General features: G+C 37.4%; 1 protein-coding gene across 10 annotated transcripts in view; it reads left to right on the top strand.

The window, feature by feature from the left end:
* Positions 1-8,332: 8,332 nt before the first annotated feature.
* Positions 8,333-21,372, top strand: part of MTHFD2L (methylenetetrahydrofolate dehydrogenase (NADP+ dependent) 2 like) — a 141,352-nt gene continuing 128,312 nt past the window's right edge. For 2 of the 10 annotated variants that reach the window (XR_014264277.1, XM_082463878.1), the window contains exon 1: positions 8,349-11,860. Coding sequence is in view for 7 of the 10 variants with exons in the window: in XM_082463878.1 (XP_082320004.1) it covers positions 11,718-11,860 (143 nt within the window). In the remaining 3 variants the exon portion in view is untranslated. Of the gene's footprint in view, positions 11,861-13,683; positions 13,997-21,372 lie in introns of those variants that run through there. The other 8 variants (XM_082463874.1, XR_014264275.1, XR_014264274.1 and 5 more) reach the window with 8 other exon arrangements.

The raw sequence follows: 21,372 nt of genomic DNA, 5'->3' as shown, positions 1-21,372 counted from the left end.
GTGCTGAATAGTTATTAAATAAAATTTTTAAATCACTGTATTTGTATATTCATAAATAAATACAACACAGCCTTCACAGTTTTGTGCTTTAAGGTATGATTCCTAAATTTACTCCTTTTCACACCATATCAGTTAAAAACCATCAATAAGGAACACCATGGGGATGTGTTTTATTCTCTTCTAATTTTAGAGGCTAAGAAAGAGTTTCATTTCCACTCAGATATGGTACCAGAAAGGTGTCTTATAGAACAAATTAATATACTACAATTATCTGTACATATAAATAATGTTATAGCTACCAAAATATAATAGCCTCTGGACAATGGAGACAATAACAGTCATAATTACAAGAGTAAATCATTCCCTATATTGATATTTGATAAAGTAGTAGATTTAAACCAAGACCCTCATCTTTCTTTTGTGTTAGGAAAGAAATTGTATTTTGGGTTTGTTTTCAGGGACTGAAGTAAATATCAATTATTTTAAATTATTTCTTTAGGTTTCTTTGAATGCAACATGTTGATGGTGATACACATTAAAGTGGCAAAAAGTTCTGTTTAGAAAGGGTTTTATGTGTAAAGTTCCTGGAAATAGGAATGTGTAAGTTAAAGGTATTTCTGTTATAGCTAGACCTGACTTATGTGTGAACCCCAACTTTAGCACATACTAGTTGTGACTTTGAAAAAGTTACTTACCCTCTCAGAACCTCAGATTCTATATTTGTAAAATGAGAAGGAAAATAGGAGTTCCACTTAAACCCTTATAGAGCTGTTGTAAGTATTAAATAAAGAAGAAAAGGTAATGCATGTAACACAGTACCTAACATACCAGGAATATATTAAGTTTACAGTAAACATTAGTAGATACTGTTTATTTTAATATAATTGTTAACATTCATATTAACTTTCTTCCCTTTATCCCCTCCATCACTTAAAATCTACATATAACTCTTTCGTGACAAATGCATCTTAATGAAATTACAGGTAGTTCCAACAAAGCTCAAAACCTATTGTTTATCATCCATTTCATTGTCCCCTCTACTTAAGCATGAATAAATTATTGTTACTTGGCAAGCTAAAGCTGAGTTGGAATGCATGTACAATTTCCTTTTCTTTGGAAATGCACCATATGACCAGTATGTAAATAAGTCAAAAAATGTGCTTTTTATCTGAGACTTTTTCTTGCTCATAAATTACAATTTTTTCCTCTAACAAGTTAAGTGGAGATTATTTAGGATAAGGAATAAGGATTTTGTCATCCACTCCCTGCCCCTTTCCCGTTGTAATGACTCAGATTTCCTGCATAAGAAAGTTAGAGCAACCAAAGGACATTTTAATGTGACTACTAAATATTAATAAGCCTTTATTATGACTTTTTGAATTGAGTACTGTTTAAAAACACTTCAAAGAGCATTAGTTAATGTAATTATGAGCATTCTACATTCTGTATAATTATTTCATTTATACTTCATTTTCACGGTTAAGATACCAAATAGTGGTTAAATTTTAACTTTGTGTTATTTGTGATTACAATCAAGTGAAAATAATATGTACACTAAAATCTCTGGGGCAATACACTCAAATTTTGATAGCATTCTTATTTTCAGACTGTGACTATAGTGACAACTGTACTTCTGATTATTCTCTTCCTCTTTCTCTTCTTTCATTCAGATTTTCTGTAACTTTCAAATTTTCTGTAATGAACACGTATAACCTCATAACCTTTATTTAAAAAAAAATCCCAAGGTTATGTTTAAACGACCCATAACGTCTAGATGAAAGTCAAGATCAGGTCTACTATTTAAACATACTAGTGAAAGAAGCATCATCTCTTCCACAAGTAACATTTTAATTTTCTTTATTATTATGGCCAGAAAAGGTTTTACCAAGTTTTATTAAAATTTCTTACAAATATGCTCATGAAAACTTTTTATATTCATTATTCTTTTCTATGCATTTACATCCAGTGCTTTTTAAAATCATTGCCAAACTTTTGTGCTCATGAGATATGGGCTCCCTCTAGTGGCCAAATTAATTACGGAAAATCAACGTGAGATGGATGGATAGATAGATGATAGATATAGATAGATAGATAGATAGATAGACAGATAGACAGATATAGATAGACTATACTATGGATCTATCTAGTAGATCTATCTATCTATCTATCCATATCTAGCTAGCTAGCTAGCTATCTAGAAGAGAGGCTTCTTATTGAGGCCTCTTTTCTAGATATCTAGAAAAGATATATAATCCCTTACATGTGTGGATTACTTCTAAGGAGAATCAGCAAATGCTTAATCCCTGTATTTAATCAATTTTAATTGAAGTAAAATTTACATGCAATAAAATTTTCCGTTCTAAGTGTGTAACTTGTTGAGTTTTGACAAATGTATAGACCATGTACAATACCACAAGCAAAATATAGAAAATTTTCATCACCCCCAAAAGTTCTTTTGTACCCTTTTGGAGTCAGCCCCAGACAAGCAGTATGGAATAGTAATGGTGGAAACAGACATCCTTGTCTTCTGTTAATCTTAGGCATCTTTCACCACGAAGTGAACCCATCGTTAGCTGTGGGTTTTCATAGATGTCCTTTATAAGTTTGATGAATATTCCTGTATTTATAGTTTTCTGCAAGTTTTAAATTTTTCTCATGGATGAATGTTGAATTATGTCAAATACTTTTTCTACATCTATTGAGATCATCATTGTTTTTTTCGTCTTCGATCTCTTGCTATGGTGAATTACATTGATTGATTTTTGAATGTTGAACCAGATTTACATTCCCAGGATAAACCTCAGTTGATCATAATATATTTCCCTTTTTATATATTGTTTTATTAAATTTGCTAGTTTTTTTGAAGATTTCTGTTACTATGTTGTTGAGGGATATTGGTCTATAATATCTTTTCTTGTAATGCTTTTGTATCAGGGCAACAGTGGCCTTATAAATGAGTTGGGAATGTTCCTGCCTCTTCTATTTTCTGAGAAATTCACATAATATTGTTACTATTGTTTTATTAAAAGTTTGAGAGAAATCATCTGTGAAGCCCACTAAGCCTGGAGATTCTTTGTCAGAAGATAATTAATTAGTAATTTGATTTTTAAAACTTTCATGGAATTATTCAATTTTTAAATTTCTTTTTGGGTCAACTTTTGATGATTTGTGTTTTTAAATAAATTTGTCTGTTTTATTTAGGTTGCCAAATATATTTTATTAAATTTTTATTTCACTATACTGTTTCATTTTTTATTTTTTAAATTTAATTTTTTTGTTTAATTTTTATACAATGTTTAAAAGTTACTTTCCAGTTACAGTTATTACAAAATATTGGCTACATTCCCTGTGTTGTGCAATACATCTCTGAGCCTACCTTAATAGTTTGTGCCTCCCACCCCCTCCCACTACATTGTTTTAAAATGAACTAACTAGTGGGTGACAAAGCCTATAAATGCAAAGGGCAGCAACAACTAAAACATGTTCTCCCCAGAGTGACACATCCCTTTCTCCTCGTTACAATACCTGACATGCTTTTCGAGTTTCCAGGCTTTCTACTCAAAAGGCTACCTGCTTCCTCTTGAACAGTGTTCCTGTACTACAGCCCTGCTCACCTCATGTGGAGTGCGTGTCCCTGGTGGAGGCTGGCTGATGGCTGCCCTGGGCACATGGCTGGCCCGTGTCTTCATCCCGCCTTTTTTTTTTTTTTTTAATAGATCTTTATTGGAGTATAATTACTTCACAATATTGTGTTAGTTTCTGTTGCATAAAAAAGTGAATCAGCCATATGCATACACATGTCCCCATATCCCCTCTCTCTTGAGCATTCCTCCTATCCTCACTATCCCACCCCTCTAGGACATCGGAAAGCACCAATCTGATCTCCCTGTGCCATGCTGCTGCTTCCCACCAGCCAACTATTTTACATTCGGTAGTGTATATATGTTGATGCTACTCTCACTTCACCCCAGCTTCTCCCTCCCACCCCATGTCATCGAGTCCATTCTCTATGCCTACCTCTTTATTCCTGCCCTGCAACTAGGTTCATCAGTACCATTTTTTTTTTTTTAAGATTCCATATATATGCGTTAGCATACGGTATTTGTTTTTCTCTTTCTGACTTCACTCTGTATGACAGACTCTAGGTCCATCCACCTTACTTTAAATAACTCAATTTCGTTTAATTGAGTAATATTCCACTGAGTAATATTTCACTGTATATACGTGCCACATCTTCTTTATCCATTCATCTGTCAATGGACACTTAGGTTGGTTCCATGTGCTGGCTATTGTAAATAGTGCTGCAATGAACATTGTGGTACATATCTCTTTTTGAATTATTGTTTTCTCAGGGTATATGTGCAGTAGTGGGATTGCTGGGTCATATGGTAATTCTATTTTTAGTTTTTTAAGGAACCTCCATACTTTTTTCCATAGTGCTTGTATCAATTTACATTCACACCAACAGTGTAGGAGGGTTCCCTTTTCACCACACCCTTTCTAGCATTTATTGTTTCTAGCTTTTTTGATAATGGCCATTCTGACCAGCGTGAGGTGATACCTCATTGTAGTTTTGATTTGCATTTCTCTAATAATTAATGATGTTGAGCATCTTTTCATGTACCTCTTGGCCATCTGTATGTCTTCCTTGGTGAAATGTCTGTTTAGGTTTTCTGCCCATTTTTTAACTGGATTGTTTGTTTTTATGATATGAGCTCCATGAGCTGTTTGTATATTTTGGAGATTGATCCTTTGTCTGTTGTTTCATTGGTAAATATTTTCTCCCATTCTGAGGGTTGTCTTTTTGTCTTGTTTATGGTTTCCTTTGCTGTGAAAAAGCTTTTAAGTCCCATTTGTTTATTTTTGTTTTTACTTCTGTTACTCTAGGAGGTGGGTCAAAAAAGATCTTGCTGTGGTTTATGTCAAAGAGTGTTTTTCCTATATTTTCCTCTAAAAGTTTTATAGAGTCTGGTCTTACATTTAAGTCTATAATCCATTTGGAGTTTATTTCTGTGTATGGTGTTAGGGAGTGTTCTGATTTCATTCTTTTACATGTAGCTGTCCAGTTTTCCCAGTACCACTTGTTGAAGGGGCTCTCTTTTCTCCATTGTATGTTCTTGTTCTTGCCTCCTTTGTCATAAAGTAGGTGCCCATATGTGTGTGGGTGTTACCCTGGACATTCTATCCTGTACCATTGATCTATATTTCTGTTTTTGTGTCAGTACCATACTATCTTGAGTACTGTAGCTTTGTGGTATAGTTTGAAGTCAGGGAGCCTGTTCCTCCAACTCCGTTTTTCTTTCTCAAGATTGCTTTGGCTATTCGGGGTCTTTTGTGTTTCCATACAAATTGTAGAATTTTTTGTTCTAATTCTGTGAAGAATGCCATTGGTAGTTTGAAAGGGATTGCACTGAATCTGTAGATTGCTTTGGGTAGTATAGTCATTTTCACAATATTGATTATTCCAATCCAAGAACTTAGTATATTTCTCCATCTGTTTATGTCGTCTTTGATTTCATTCATCAGTGTTTTATAGTTTTCTGAGTACAAGTCTTTCGCCTCCTTAGGCAGGTTGATTTCTAGGTATTTTATTCTTTTTGTTGCAGTGGTAAATGGGAGTATTTCCTTAATTTCTTTCTGATATTTTGTTGTCGGTGTCTAGGAATGCCAGAGATTTCTGTGCATTAATTTTGTATCCTGCAACTTTACCAAATTCATTGATTAGTTCTAGTAGTTTTCTGGTGGCATCTTTAGGGTTTTCTATGTATAATATCATGTCATCAGCAAATAGTGACAGTTTTACTTCTTCTTTTCCAATTTGTATTCCTTTTATTTCTTTTTCTTCTCCTATTGCTGTGGCTAGGACTTCCAAAACTCTGTTGAGTAAGAGTGGTGAGAGTGGACATCTTTGTCTTGTTCCTGACCCTGGTAGAAATGCTTTCAGTTTTTCACCAGTGAGTATGATGCTTGCTGTGGGTTTGTCATATATGGCCTTTATCTATGTTGAGGAAGGTTCCCTCTATGCCTATTTTCTGGAGAGTTTTTATCATAAAATTGGTGTTGAATTTTGTTGAAAGCTTTTTCTGCATCTATTGAGATGATCATATGGTTTTTACTCCTTAATTTGTTAATGTGGTGTATCACACTGATTGATTTGCATATATTGAAGAATCCTTGCATCCCTGGGATAAATCCCACTTGATCATGGTGTATGATCCTTTTAATGTGCTGTTGGATTCTGTCTGTTAGTATTTTGTTCAGGATTTTTGCATCTATGTTGATCAGTGATATTGGTCTATAATATTCTTTTTTTGTGATATCTTTTTCTGGTTTTGGTATCAGGGTGATGGTGGCTTCATAGAATGAATTTGGGAGTGTTTCTCCCTCGCAACTTTTTGGAAGAGTTTGAGAAGGATCAGTGTTAGCTCTTCTCTAAATGTTTAATAGAATTCGCCTGTGAAGCCATCTGGTCCTGGACTTTTGTTTGTTGGAAGATTTTTAATTATGGTTTCAACTTCATTACTTGTGATAGGTCTATTTATATTTTCTAATTCTTCCTGGTCAATCTTGGAAAATTGTACCTTTCCAAAAATTTGTCCATTTCTTCACGGTTGTCCATTTTATTGGTATATAGTTGTTTGTAGTAGTCTCTTATAATCCTTTGTATTTCTGTGGTGTCAGTTGTGATTTCTCCTTTTTCATTTCTAATTGTATTGATTTGCATCCTCTCCCTTTTTTTCTTGATGAGTGTGACTAAGAGTTTATCAATTTTGTTTAACTTCTCAAAGAACCAGCTTTTAGTTTTATTGACCTTTGCTATTGTTTTCTTTGTTTCTATTTCATTTATTTCTGCTCTGATATTTATGATTTCTTTCCTTCTACTGACTTTGGGTTTTCTTTGTTCTTCTTTCTCTAGTTGTTTTAAGTATAGGGTTAGATTGTATATTTGAGATTTTTCTTGTTTCTTGAGGTGAGATTGAATTGCTATAAACTTCCCTCTTAGAACTGCTTTTGCTGTGTACCATAGGTTTTGGGTGGTCATCGTGTTTTTGTTGTCATTTATTTCTATGTAATTTTTTATTTCCTATTTGATTTCTTCAGTGATATCTTGGTTATTTAGTAGTGCACTGTTTAGTCTCCATGTATTTGTGTTTTTTACAGTTTTTTTCCTGTAATTGATTTCCAGTCTCATAGCACTGTGGTCAGAAAAGATGCCTGATACAATTTCAATTTTCTTAAATTTTCCGAGGCTTGATTTGTGACCCAAGATGTGATCTATCCTGGAGAATGTTCCATGTGCACTTGAGAAGAAAGTGTATTCTGCCACTTTCGGGTGGAATGTTCTATAAATATCAATTAGATCTATCTGGTCTATTGTGTCATTGAAAGCTTGTGTTTCCTTATTTACTTTCTGTTTGGATGATCTGTCCATTGGTGTAAGTGGGGTGTTAAAGTCCCCTACTATTATTGTGTTATTGTCGATTTCTCCTTTCATGGTTGTTAGCATTTGCCTTATGTATTGAGGTGCTCCTATGTTGCGTGCACAAACATTTATAATTGTTATATCTTCTTGGATTGATCCTTTGATCACTATGCAGTGTCCCTCCTTATCTCACCACAGGAGCTTCCGCCTGACCCTGGGCTCATGAATTAAGATCCCGTAAGCTGCTGGGGGCAGAAAGAAAAAAAAAAAGGACAATAACAAAGTAAAAAATAGAATTAGACTAGGAAACTAACAGATATGTTAGATAGAGTGTAAAAATAAAAATATAGATGAATCAACAACCGGAAGGTACATCAGTACCACAATAGTAAAAAAAAGTGGACGGAAGAGAAAAAAAAAAGGTGGGGGGGGGAAGGCCTTGGCTGTGGATAGTGAGGCCTAAGCAAGGGCAAGGTTTGGGTGGTGGGTGGGACCAATGCTCAAGACCCACAGGGCTGGAAAAGGCCCTGGGGGCTGTGGGGGGTGTGGCTTAGGCTCAAGGAACAGAAGGGGCCCAGGCGTGCCCCCCACCCCTGGTCTCAGAAGGCAGGGGACCTCACCTGGGAGCCCAGCAGGCTTTCTGGGCTCGAGTGGGTGGGGCAAACACCCTCCTCTCCTCTCCTGCTTCTGGGGTCTGGGAGGGCCCCTTCCACCTGCCTCTCCTGATCTCCCCGGCCTCCCTCCTAGGCCCCCAGGACCAATGTGGGCAGAGGAGAGGAAGGGGGGGCTTGGAGGGCAGAGGACCCACCCGGGAGCTCAGCAGGCTCCCCAGCCCAAGTGGGCCAGGTGATCGCCCGTCACTCCTCTCCCGCTCTTCCCAGAGAGTCCCTCCCACCTGTCTCTCCTGATCTCCCCGCCTCAGGGGAGCTGATCTTGTCTGGCCTCCACTTCTCTTACACCCTTGCTCGCCCTACATCCCACTGGCTCACGCTGGGGTTTCTCCCGTCTCCTTGGGGGTCAGAGTTCCCCACCGGCGGCCGGCAGTTGCCCTAGTTGTGGGGAGACACTAACTCCGTGTCTTCCCACACCACCGTCTCATTAAATATTTTTATATTATTACTTTATTAACATTTTAATGCATTTATGTCTGTAGTGATATCTCCTCTTTCATTCCCTATGTTGATAATTTGTGTCTTTATGAGGGAATTAACTTTGCCTTATCTACAGTCTAATAAGTTAGCCCTCTACAGTTTTATGAAGACTTACAGAAGACATGAGACTGCTGGATGGAGACAAAGAAATTTGTTACAGCAAAAGTAGTTGCCAAAAATGACCAATCCAAAAAGAAAATGAAGAAAATATTTCCATTTACAATAGCACCAAAAAGTATAAAATACTTAAAAATAAACCTAACCAAGGAGGCCTTTTACACTGAAAATTGAAAAATGTTGTTGAAAGAAATCAGAGGAGACATAAATAGATGGAAAGATATTCTGTGATCATGGATTGGAAGACTTATTATTGCTAAAAGGCCAATATAACTCAAAGCAATCTACAGATCTAATGAAATACCTATCAAAGTCCCAATGCCGTTTTTGGGAGAAGTAGAAAAATCCATTCTAAAATTCATATGGAATCTTAAGGGGCCTTGAATACCCAAAACAATCTTGAAAAAGAAGAACAAAGTTGGAGGTCTCACACTCTCTGATTTAAAAATTTATTACAGAGCCACATGTATCAAAAGATGTGGTGCTGGCAAAAAGCAGACATATAGAACAATGGAATAGAATAGAGAGCGCAGGAACAAACCCTTACATGTGTGATCAAATGATATTGACCAAAAAACGTGGTTGCTGGAGTATTAACGTCATCGTTCCATTTTCCCAGGCCCCACATACCACAGGGTGATGTGGAAGAGCAGATGAAGCCTGCATGTGTAGTGGGTTGCACCACAGAAGAGGAACTCTGAGCTTAAGGAGCCCATCACTTTTTTTGGCAAGCAGTAAGCAAGTATCCTCTTTGTACACAGGGAGAATTTACCTCATCTCTCAGAATTACCTTGAAGACCCCTGAGAAATGGCCCAGGTAAAAAGTGGTCAGGGTCTAGTCTTAACACTCGGCAAGACAAGTAGGAATGCGAATACATGTAGGAATGCACTGCCTCCCTACAGTCCTCTTTTTCTCTAATTAGTCTACCTGAAAGTTTATCAGTTATATTGATCTTTTACAAAAATTTGCTTTTTATTTCATTAACTTCCTCTGCTGTTTTTCTGTTTTCTATAACTTAGCTCTTATCTTTAGCTCAACTGTTCTCATTTTTCTAATTTGTTAAGATAGAAGCTTAGGCCATTGATTTTATTTTATTTTATTTTTAATGTAATTTTTATTTTGTATTGGAGTATAGTTGATTTACGATATTTTGTTAGTTTCAGGTGTACAGCAAAGTGATTCAGTTATACATATATCCATTCTTTTTCAAATTCTTTTCCATATAGATTATTACAGAATATTGAGTAGAGTTCCCTGTGCTATACATAGGTCCTTGTTGATTATCTATTTTATATATAGAAGTGTTTATATATCAATCCCAAACTCCTAATTTGTCTTCCCCCTTTGGTAACCATAAGTTTGTTTTCGGAGTCTGTGAGTCTAGGTATCTCCTCACACCAGTCAGAATGGCCATCATCAAAAAGTCTACAAACAATTAATGCTGGAGAGGGAGTGTAGAAAATGGAACCCTCCTACACTGTTGGTGGGAATGTAGATTGGTACAACCCCTATGGAGAACAGGTTCCTTAAAAAACTAGAAGTAGGACTACCATATGATCCAGCAATCCCACTCCTGGACATATATCCAGAGAAAACCATAATTGGAAAAGATACATGCACCCCAACGTTCATTGCAGCGTTGTTTACAATAGCCAAGACATGGAAGCAACCTAAATGTCCATCTACAGGTGAATGGATAAAGAAGATGTGGTACCTATATACAATGGAATATTACTCAGCCATAAAAAAGAATGAAATAATGCCATCTGCAGCAACATGGACGGACCTAGAGATTATTAGACCATTGATTTTTGACCTTTATTCTTTTCTAAAATAAGCATTTAAGGCTTCCAATTTCTCCAAAACAATTATGTATTTTTCGTTTTGTGCACACCTTTTTCTATATTTTGCATTATCCCTTTAGTCTGGACCACAGGAAAAATTTTTAAAAAATACTTAATTCAAGGGCATAAAGATACTTCTGTCTGTTTCCTTCTTCATTATTATCACTAGTTAGATAAGATGTCTGATTGACCCCTGCCATCCCATAAAGGAAAGTAACCTTGCAACGACCAAACCGCTTATTTGTCTAGTATAACTTCCTTGTTCCTGCTCCCTTCTGCCTACAAGTTTTTCATTTTGTGAAAGGCATGCTCCTTAGAACTCCTTTCTATCTGCTAGGTTGGATGCTGCCTGATTCAAATTGATTTTTGCTCAAATAAACTCTTAAAATGTAAAAGCATGCCTCACTTCATCTCTTAACATATCCCAGCATAATGAATGGCCATTCTGAGTTTTACTTTTTCAAAGGGAGCTGATGTTTTGTTTTCTCACTACAAATTCACCACATAACACAGGTTCCTAGGTTGTGTAACCTTAATCATAGACTCTAGAAAATAATAGACATTGGCCAATTTTTCCCCTCCAAAGTGGAAATGATAAAGTAGAGCTATAGGAATCCTTAGGTGCAGGCCTTGCTCAGCCAGGTCCTCCTCCTCCCTCCACACACACTTTTCTTTCTTTCTCCTGCTCTCAAGGTATCCCAAGGTCTCACCAAGGGAAACAGAGAACCTGTAACACCCTTCTTGCTTTTAATGAAATTCCAGGTAGCCTATTGTGGGGCGGAGCTCTGGTTTGGGAGAAAGGGGGCGTGCTGCTTGCACTGATTAGACGCTTTCCCTGTGTCCTCGCTATGGGCACATCAGCAGCGTGCCCAGTGGGTGAGAAGCCCAGTCGCCGCCAGGCCACATCGCAAACCAACAGTCTCTAGACGCACCTGCCAGTACTCTTCGCAGCTTAGCGTTTGGGTCCCGGCCCCGCCCCCTGACGGTCCAGGGGTTCCTTCGGCCCCGCCTCCGGCCCTCACTCGGCTCCTGGCCCCACCCGTGCGTGGTGCCCTCGGGAACTCTCGGCTGGAGGGACTCGCTCTCCCGCCGAGCCCGGTCGGGGCAGAGCCCGGCCTGCAGCTGCGAGGACCGGAGCGGCGGGAGGTGGCGCCTCTGTCCTGGAGCCGGGATTCGCGGCCATGACAGTGTCGGCCCGCGCCTTCTGGCTGCTCCGCGGCCGCCTGGGCCGAGTGTCGGCGCTGGGCCGGAGCGCGGTGTCGCTCTTGGCGGCGCCGGTAACGGCCGGCCGCGCTTTCCGGGGCTTTCGGAGCAGCGGCTTGAGGTACGGAGCGCTCCCGGACGCTCGACCTCCTCGGGTCAGGGCGCTCCCGGGTGCGAAGCCGCTGGCTGTGGGAGGGGCGGCGGCCGGGGCGCGGGCGAGGCCCTAACGCGTGAGGCCGGGGGCTCCGGGCAGCCGTGCGGCGCGGCGGGGCTGGGGGCTAGGCCGGCCTTGGCTCCGAACTTGGCCTTGAGGGCCGGCCGGGCGGTAGCGTCGGCCTCGAGTCAGGCACCTTGGCCGTGCTCTGCGCTCCCTGGAACTGCAGCAGGTGCGGTTGAATGACTGAGGAAGACCTTTAAGGCCCAGAGGAGAGAGGCCCTAAAAACACGTGGTCTGCTTGTTTGAAGCATTTGTTTTGGTTTGGGTTATTGCTGTGTTTCGTATACAAAGGAGTGGGCGATGGCCAGATGGTTTAGTAGTGTTTGAGTTTCTGACTTTCTTTGTTGGTGGTAATACTGAGGTCTTTTCCAGCTCTAAAATTCTTAATGATTTCACAAGATAAGGCATTCATCTTGACTTCTCAGTCTTTTTCTGTATGGCGCTTCTCGAATCTCTGTAGTCTTAGATTGACGTGCTCAGTCTTAGATTCACTGCATCGCTTTGGACCTTGTTGCTGGCTGGCAGATTGTGAGTATGGTTTTAACTCTTCTGCACAAATAGTGCCCAGGAACACTTCACCCGTCCGTCATCTACTTGTAGCTAGCTACAAACTCAAATCTAAGAAGCTAAAAATATATTCCCTTGACCCAGAGCCAGTGAGTCCAGAAGAGATTCTGTTTTCAGACTTTAAGGGCTTCCAGTAACGTGCTTTCACTGCGGTTTCATGTGACCAGAGATTGTGTCTTACTCGTCTTTTTGTATCCCCAGTGCCCAGCACTGTACCTGGAAGAAAGTAAAGATCGGCAATGTGGAAACATAGCTACTGCTGTTTTAACTTAAATTGATTAACTCTTCATTGTATATATTTGGACCTTAGTCTTGAGTGACTGAAATTAAAAAAAAAATATTCCCTATCGGGTTTACTTTGGACGAGGTTTCTATGGACTACTTGTCCTCCACGAGGATATGTGAAAAAATAACAGTGACTCAGAGTTCTGATTGTGGAAGCTCTCATGGTGTCTGAAAAAATTTGCCAGTTGGTTTGGAATTATCGACTCTACAACCTAGGAAAAGCAGATTCTGTAGAATTCTATTTGTATTACAGGTTTGAAGGAATTATGCGCTCTAGTCGCCTTTTTTAGATAATTATTTTTGGAATTTCAGTTATTTTACGGCTTCTTTCCAGAGTGAAGGTAACCTTTTTCAAATTGTATAGGTTGGTTAATTTCCCTTTGTCAGCTGATGTAAATAGACAACCTCATCACCCTATCTTCTCCAAGGACATTGAATGAGAGCCACGACAGTTAAAACCCCAGCATCTCATTGAAGCCACTTGCTACACACATGCGCTACCCATACGGATAATTGAGATCTTTTTAAAGTGAATTAATGACCTCTATAATTTAAAGTAATTGAGTGCAATAATTTTGGAAAGCTATTTTAATATAAAGAAGCATTGCTTTCAACCCAGCTGCTTTCAGCTCCATTTGATGCAGATTATATCTGTATAAAAATAAATAATACCTTTGATAGGTTTTAATTTTTTCAAGGCAGTACTAATTAGGTTAGGATAGGGTGATGTTTTTGACATCCTCTTGGCACTGAGTACCATATATGAAGGTGAGGTTGGCTGTAAGGTTGAGAAACACCTGTGGACTGATGGGGCTCGGGTGGGGAGGAATGCAGACAGTGTGTCGATGCTCATTGGTGTCTCTTTTCTCTTCTAGGACCAGCAGAGAGAAGAGATTCCATCTTCCAGAGGTCGCCACTGTCTGCCTCCCCACTTGTCCCCATCCTCAGTCATCTCTTTCAATATGTAGTGACTCATTAGTTGTCTAGTTCTTCATAGTGAATGTGGTTTAAGTCTGACATCATCCTATTGACTTAAAATTTGAGCCTTAGTGTTATTCTTTCTGAAAAGTGTCTTTGAGTTTGATAAACTCTTTCCGCAATGATATTGACTGTTCTCAATTAACAGATTTATTACCAGTTTCTGGTACAGAGCCTTAAATGAAAAATGAAAAAGTATTTTTGATTATTTTTTATATTTTTGGCTAGGTACCTGTAGTAATGGAATAAATAAATGCTTTTTTAGTGGAGAATTTTTTTTTAAATAAGCAGAATTTCAAGAAATAATGTTTGACAGAATTTGAAAGTTACAAAACCTTGAGATATCATTTAATATTTATATCTCAATGGTTTCCCTTTAAAATTTGCCGTGAGTTTTTTTCCCATTTACTCATGAAAAAATAGATATATTAATTGGAAGAAAATATATTTAATGTCAAAGAAATAAATAAATAGCCCTTCTATTTGTTGCAGCTTATTGTTTCTTAAAATGAATTACCTAAACAGCCAAAAAGTTACAAATAAAAAATTCTTGGTGATTAAATTTTCCAATTTTGCCTCACTGTGTGAGGAGTTTACAAATCAAACTGTACTTGGGTTGTAAACATCGCATGAGTCCGGCCCAGTGTTTTTCAGTGTTTGGAGCTGGGCAGCAGTCTATCCCATTCGGAGGCAAAGTTGACAGACTTTGTACATTAATGCCGTGCTCAAATCAGATTTGCAGGTGTTCTACAGCGGGGACTTCCCTAAACGCTGCTTTATTGCCTGAACTCATTTTTAGTAACTAAATGGATATCCCAAGCATTTGTTCCATATTTATGCTGTTGTTCAGTATTCCAAAAAAAAATTAACTTGGCAGATTTCCCCTTTTTTCCCTGTCTTACTATGATTGCTTTCAGCGTTTGCAAAATTTTGTGTACTGACCTACAGCTGTTTTTGGAAGCCTCACCTTTTCTTTGTGTCTCGCTGCCAATGGCTTTATCATTTTTGCAGCTAGGCCAGCATTTTAAAAAACTACATTTTTGGAGCTAGTAAGAGATAAGCAGTTTATGTTATTTAAATAATAATGTCTTATAGAGCGGATAGTTTAATAATTTTAAAAAGACAAATTTTATTTATAAGGCTGTTCATTTTTCTTCAGACTCTCTCCTCTAATACTTACTCAGTTTCTCTCTCTGCTATAGAATTATTTGATTTAAAGATCCTTTTATCCTCATGTGAAGCTTGAAGGACCCAGACTCCAGTTAGGACCATTAGTAAAGCTGATTTTCTATAGCATTATATCAACGAAGATAGAGTTAGTCCCAGTGACTAGCAAAGGCAGTTTCTCAAAGGCATATTTTATTTTGCTGGCAAATCTAGTGTGATTTTCCTATCTTAATGCCTTACCTATTCTAATGAAAATGAGGTATGATAGTTTTTATTTCTAAGCAGTTCTTTTGTCATTTTAAATTTAGAACTAAAAGTTTCACCATTTAGTGATTTATATATTAGTTTTATGTCTGTGTCCCAGCTGTTCAGAGATAATGTGTTCTAACGTAAGGTCTCCAAAATCAAGTTTTCTGATTAAAAAGGATCAATAGATGAACAAAGGAGACTAATACTAATCTCAGATCTTGTTACTCAGTATTGATTTTAGTAATAATCTAGCTGTTTCTTTAATGACCCATATCTTTTTTTTTTTTTTAAACAGTGTTGAGAATTGCTATGGTTTATTTTATTTATTTATTTTTATTTATTTATTTATTTATTTATGGCTGTGTTGGGTCTTCGCTTCTGTGCGAGGACCTTCTCCAGTTGTGGCAAGCGGGGGCCACTCTTCATCGCGGTGCGCGGGCCTCTCACCATCGCGGCCTCTCTTGTTGCGGAGCACAGGCTCCAGACGCGCAGGCTCAGTAATTGTGGCTCACGGGTCTAGTTGCTCCGCGGCATGTGGGATCTTCCCAGATCAGGGCTCGAACCCGTGCCCCCTGCATTGGCAGGCAGACTCTCAACCACTGCGCCACCAGGGAAGCCCCATATCTTTGTTTTTCAGATGTTTTGAAGTTATATTATCCTTTCCTGTTAATACCCTGATGGGATGATAAAATAGCAGGAAAGAAACCCACCAGATTATCTTCCATGGTTACATACTCTTCATGGAATTCAATGGAGCTCAATGAAGATTTTTTAAAATAGTTTGGCTTAGGGGTGATTAAGTTGTGAAAGGATGCTTAAAGACATAGGAGCTTGGGTGAAATCTGAACCCAAGAGATTTACTATTAAGAAGTGCAATTTGGACCAGAAAAAAACCCACCTAATTTGTGTATGGAATATAATCCAAACCTAAATTAGCGTCAAAGGAGAACCCAGGGTTGGATAGTATCCAAGAAGGCTTATCCAGCTCTTCCACTTAATATTGCATCATATGCATTTTCTGTGTTGCCATTGTTTTTGTTAACATTTTGACTGCATCATATTAAGTCAAGTGGCCATTAACTTACCTAACCATCTTGCTATTGTTTAATGTCTAGTCCTTGAAACATGAAATAATTTACTCTCAGATTCAGGTCATGTTCTTGTCAACATCATACCAGCCAGGTTTGTTCACTTAATGATCTGAACTCTACTTGGGTTTCTATCATTACTTTCATTAAAGAATGTGCCTAGAGCCAAGAGACTATTCAAAGATTCGTAATTCTAAAGTGAGGGCATATTATAGTTTAAAATATATGTTTCCTCTTCCCACTTCAGCTATTTATCATTAACTCTGCAATGAATATCATCTTGCCTTTGAATAATCCAGTTGTATTGTTGAAAAATAAATTCTTATTAATATTTAAGGGAACATTAAAAAACTTGTCCAAGATAACATAATTAATAAATGGTGAAGACAGGATTTGAACCTGCATGATCTATCCAGTGCTTTACTCTACAAGCAATTTATAATTGTTGACATATCTCCCTCTTGCTTTTCCTCTTTCTGAAAACTCTAATTAAATCCTGTAGAACTTTTGTGACTCAAGAAAACTGATTTTGCATATAAATCTTAAAAATTGTCTAGTTAGATTTCCTTAATACAGGGTGTCTCTTAGCCTGGGACTTAATGGATAGAATTTAGGGGATCCCTAAACTTAGATGGGAGGTCACTAACCTCTAATAAACTTAGCATTTTCTTCAGTGTTGAATGTTGGCCTCAAACCACAGTAATATTAATAGTACTTATGATATTGCCAGTGAAAACATAGATATTTTAATAACAGTTGATACAGAGATCTCAAAACATGATATACACTCACCACTACTTAGATATTATGGTAGTAATTAGACTTGCCACTAGATCCTTTTATTTAACGCTTTTAAAAAAAAGTGATAACAATATTTCAATAAAATTGGTTTCCTTGTAAACCTGTGTATTTTATGTTAAACATTTTAAAAAGATTGTTCTGAGAAGATGTACATCGGATTCAACAGACTGCCCAAGGGTCCTCATGGTACAAACTTTAGCATCTAAGACTTTTTATGCAAAAATTATGGATGTTTATGTTGCTACTGATGTTCTAAGTTACAGGTTAGGGTCCTGAAAGAGTTAAGTTACAAAATTGAATAACAGAATCACACATCATGAAAAGAACTTGCTTTACTTTTTTTGACTTATAAAAGTATAATTTCTGATAAAATTACTTCACGGTGTAAGATAGTATCTAGGATGTGAAATGAAATGTTTTTAAAAGGCCACAAACTTAACATTTCTAAGTATTAATTTACTTTAAAAAAACATTCACTTACTTCGAATAGCTCCCTAGTACTACTGATTGGTTGGTTTTATTCCATATGTAATTTTGCCCTGGTTCCCTTGAGTTTGTTTCATTTCTATTGTATAGTTAATTTGAACTCAAAATCTTCAAATTATGCTCTAAGATACAAAGCGATTAAACTATGCTAAGGACTTGCAGAGATATTTGAATTGCTAATTACCATATTTGGCTTTTTCATCTTTATAGATCATAAAACAGTTTATTGCATCTCTAAAGTTGTGGTTGAAAATGAGATTGAAACATAGATGCAGAAGCAAGATGTGAAGTATACAAATTAAATACACTGTTGATCTTGAGCAGATTTTGTTATTTTACTGTTTTGTGAAGGAGTATTTAGATACACAAGAAAAGTAGTGATTTTTTTTCCTCCTGTTTACTACTTTGTTTTAGTTAGTTAAACTAAATTAACTTCATTTAATTCTAGGAACTATAAATTTAATTTAATTCTAGGAACTGTAGATTAGGATGGTTGCAGTTTATTTTCTGGAAAGTAAATAGGTAAATAAGCTCATAGAAACAACACTAAATGTTGATGGCTTTTTAGTTGCATATTACTTCTGGTTCTCTGAATTCGTCTCCATCTGTTACTTAACAGAAACTAGGAGAGCCATTTTTACAAATCAGCCAATCAACTCTTAGCCAAATCCTCTTACGTAAGGTCAATGGAGACCATTCCCATTATATAGATGAGGAAATTGCATGCCTTTGAAAGCAGTTACGTGACTTGTCCAACTTCATTATAGCTACTAAGGGTGAACCAGGGCTGACACTCGGTACTACTGGCTTTGGGTGAGTAATTTGTACTGCATTGTGCTGCCCTACTGCTAACTCTCCTCCCTAGCCCCTTCATTATGATTTATTCTTTCCTAATGAAGCCATATTTAGTGCTAGCCTAGAAATGGAGGGGAGAATAAAGTGCTGAAAGGGAGAGCTCCTTGTTCTGCCTTCTTTGGGGGCGACTTGCAACATTTCTGCCTTTGCAGGAGATGTCACCTGAGCAAGTAATGACAGGGTGCATTGTGTGAAAGATATCTAAGGGGTCAAATTGACTTCACTTTTGATGTGTATTAATGGCAATGTCAGTATATAATTTTTTGACGAAACCACATTTTTAAGAGTAGAAAAACCCCATTAAAGTAATGAAAATTACATATTTAGAATATTTATTGACATATTAGTCGACCTATAAGTTCTACTGAAAACTATTTTCAAAATTAACATTTTAAAATATAATTTATACCCTTATACATTAAAACAATTTAAATTTTTAATATTAATTTTATGTTAGCACATTTACATTTTTATGTTAATTATGTGACTGTTAACTTTTAACATATGACACATTCTTGGTACATATACATACAGTTGACCCTTGAACAATGCAGGGGTTCGGGATGTTGACCCTCCAGAGAGTCAAAAATCTTCACAGGTGGCCCTCTGTATTTGCAGTTCTGCCTTCTCAGTTTCAACCAGCTGAGAATCGTGTCATACTACGGTACCTAGTTAATAAGAAAAATCTATGTATAAATGGACCCATGCAGTTCAAACCCATGTTGTTCAAGGGCAACTGAACTTGAATCAGTTTCTTAGCCATATCTTCATTTAATGCCTTGATACTGATAATTTTCTGGAAAAAAAACCAAACATGCTTAATTTAAAAATTAAATTTGCTGTGTTTTCTTATAAGTTGCAAATTCCTCTTTTCTTTAGACAGTAGTATTTTTAGTTTTAAAAATACTTTCTCTACAGATGCTAAAGCACCTGGTAAACTCAGAGCAAACTCTTCTAAATTGAACATAGTCTCAGTTCTAGTTTTTTTCATGAAGATGTTTCAGCCTAAATATTTTCACAAGTGCTATTTTCATGTCTCATTTCAAAGTACCTTTCTTTGACAAGTATTTAAGATAAAAGTCATCAAATAAGTTGTATCTATTTATGATTTTTAAAATATTTTGCCGTATTTAGATGCAGTAAAATGATAGGTCTTCTCAATTATGTTCCATTACATTACAAAATATAAATTTATTCAATGAAAAATAGGAACGTCATCAAAAGTTCTTCCCACAAATTGGGATATTTTAAATTGGGATTATAGATGTATTTGTTTACTAAGTCTGTCATAAACAAAGTACCACAAACTAGATGGCTTTGTGGAGGAGGGGATACTCCCCTTTTTTTCCTCTTAGTTCTTTTAGCTGGCAATTAAAATGACATAAGCAGATTAACCAGAGAAAACCAAATTTATTGAGTACATAAGGGAATTCACATAAACATGAAGAATTCCAAAGATAGTAAGGCAAGATGAGGTATATATGTTATTCTGGACTAAGGAGAAGAAGGTAAGGGTCTGGGACTTAAAAGAAAAGTAAGGTAATTCACAGGAAGATGAAAAGAGTTAATGTTTGGTGAACAAATGTTTGCTGGGCCATCTAGAGACAGTGGGACACAGAGAGGACTTTGATCAAAAACAGGCCTTGCTAGGTTCCTGCTTGTCTACCACACCTAGTTCATACTTTAGAATGGTTATCTGTTGTGATAGCTCCTTCCTGGAACCAGCCTTCTATCTTAAGTTCTTTTAGGCATTTAGGGGGAAGTTCAGAGGTTTCTTCTGGAGTCTATTAAGCCTTGGTTATTTTCAGCTGGAAATAATCTGCATGCCAGAGTGGCACAACTTGGGGCAGCCTGCCCTGAACCCCATCAGTTTATTTTATTTATTTATTTATTTATTTATTTATTTATTTAATTTTTTTGGCTGCATTGGGTCTTCATTGCGGTGCGTGGGCTTCTCATTGTGGTGGCTTCTCTTGTTGAGGAGCACGGGTTCTAGGCGCCGCGGGCTCAGTAGTTGTGGCACGTCAGTAGTTGTGACTCGTGACCCCATCAGTTTAAAGCAACAGAAACTTAACCTCACACCTGTGGAGGCTAGAAGTCTGAAATCAAGGAATCTGCAGAGCCATGCTCTCCTGGCCTCTCGTTGCTGGCAATCCTTGGTTTTCCTTGGCTTATAGCTGCATAACCCCAACTCTGCCTCTGTGGTCATATGGCCATCTTGCCTCTGTGTCTTCACGTGGAGTTCTGTCTTCTCTTCTTATAAGGACAGCAGTCGTATTGGATTTATGGTCCACTCCACTCCAGTATGACTTCATCCTACACCATAATTACATCTGCAAATACCTTATTTCCATATAAGGTCACAGCCACAGGTACCAGGGATTAGGAGTTGAACATAACTTTTTGAGGACACAATTCAACCCACAACAATAGAATTTCAAAATTGCTTGTATATTGTTTGAGGCATCATTGTTTAATTAGCTCAGTACTTCCCTTGCTTTTGAAGGGGTACATTTCTGTTTGTAAGCTTTGGTTTCGGTATTTGCAATTCACTAAAAGTTTCAAATCTGAAGCCTCCCCCCGTGTCTTGGCCTATTTTTTGAATATGTTAACAATTTCCAACAGATTTTGAACGAAATGCAACACTTTTAGGTCTTTTTGGCTCATTTACAAAATAGATTTTTAAACACTTATTTCTAAAATCTGTTGTAGGTAATGAAGAGAGAGTACATTCCAGTTTTTGTATTCAATATAAACTTCACAATAGCTTTGTAATTTAGTTACAATAAGTGAGTTTATGTGTACAATATTTGTTAATTTATCAATTTATACTTTAGTTGGTAGATTATAGCTTGTTTGCATACAATTATGGATATCTTGCTCCATGACCAGTTTCAAGCACATATGCTTCATAGGTTTCTTTGTATTGAAAGTAGCTGA

The sequence above is a fragment of the Balaenoptera physalus genome (assembly GCF_965194825.1).
Source record: "Balaenoptera physalus genome assembly, chromosome: 5".
NCBI lineage: Eukaryota > Metazoa > Chordata > Mammalia > Artiodactyla > Balaenopteridae > Balaenoptera > Balaenoptera physalus.
The sequence above is the reverse complement of the archived record's forward strand: the minus strand, read 5'-3'. Positions and strand labels throughout refer to the sequence as shown.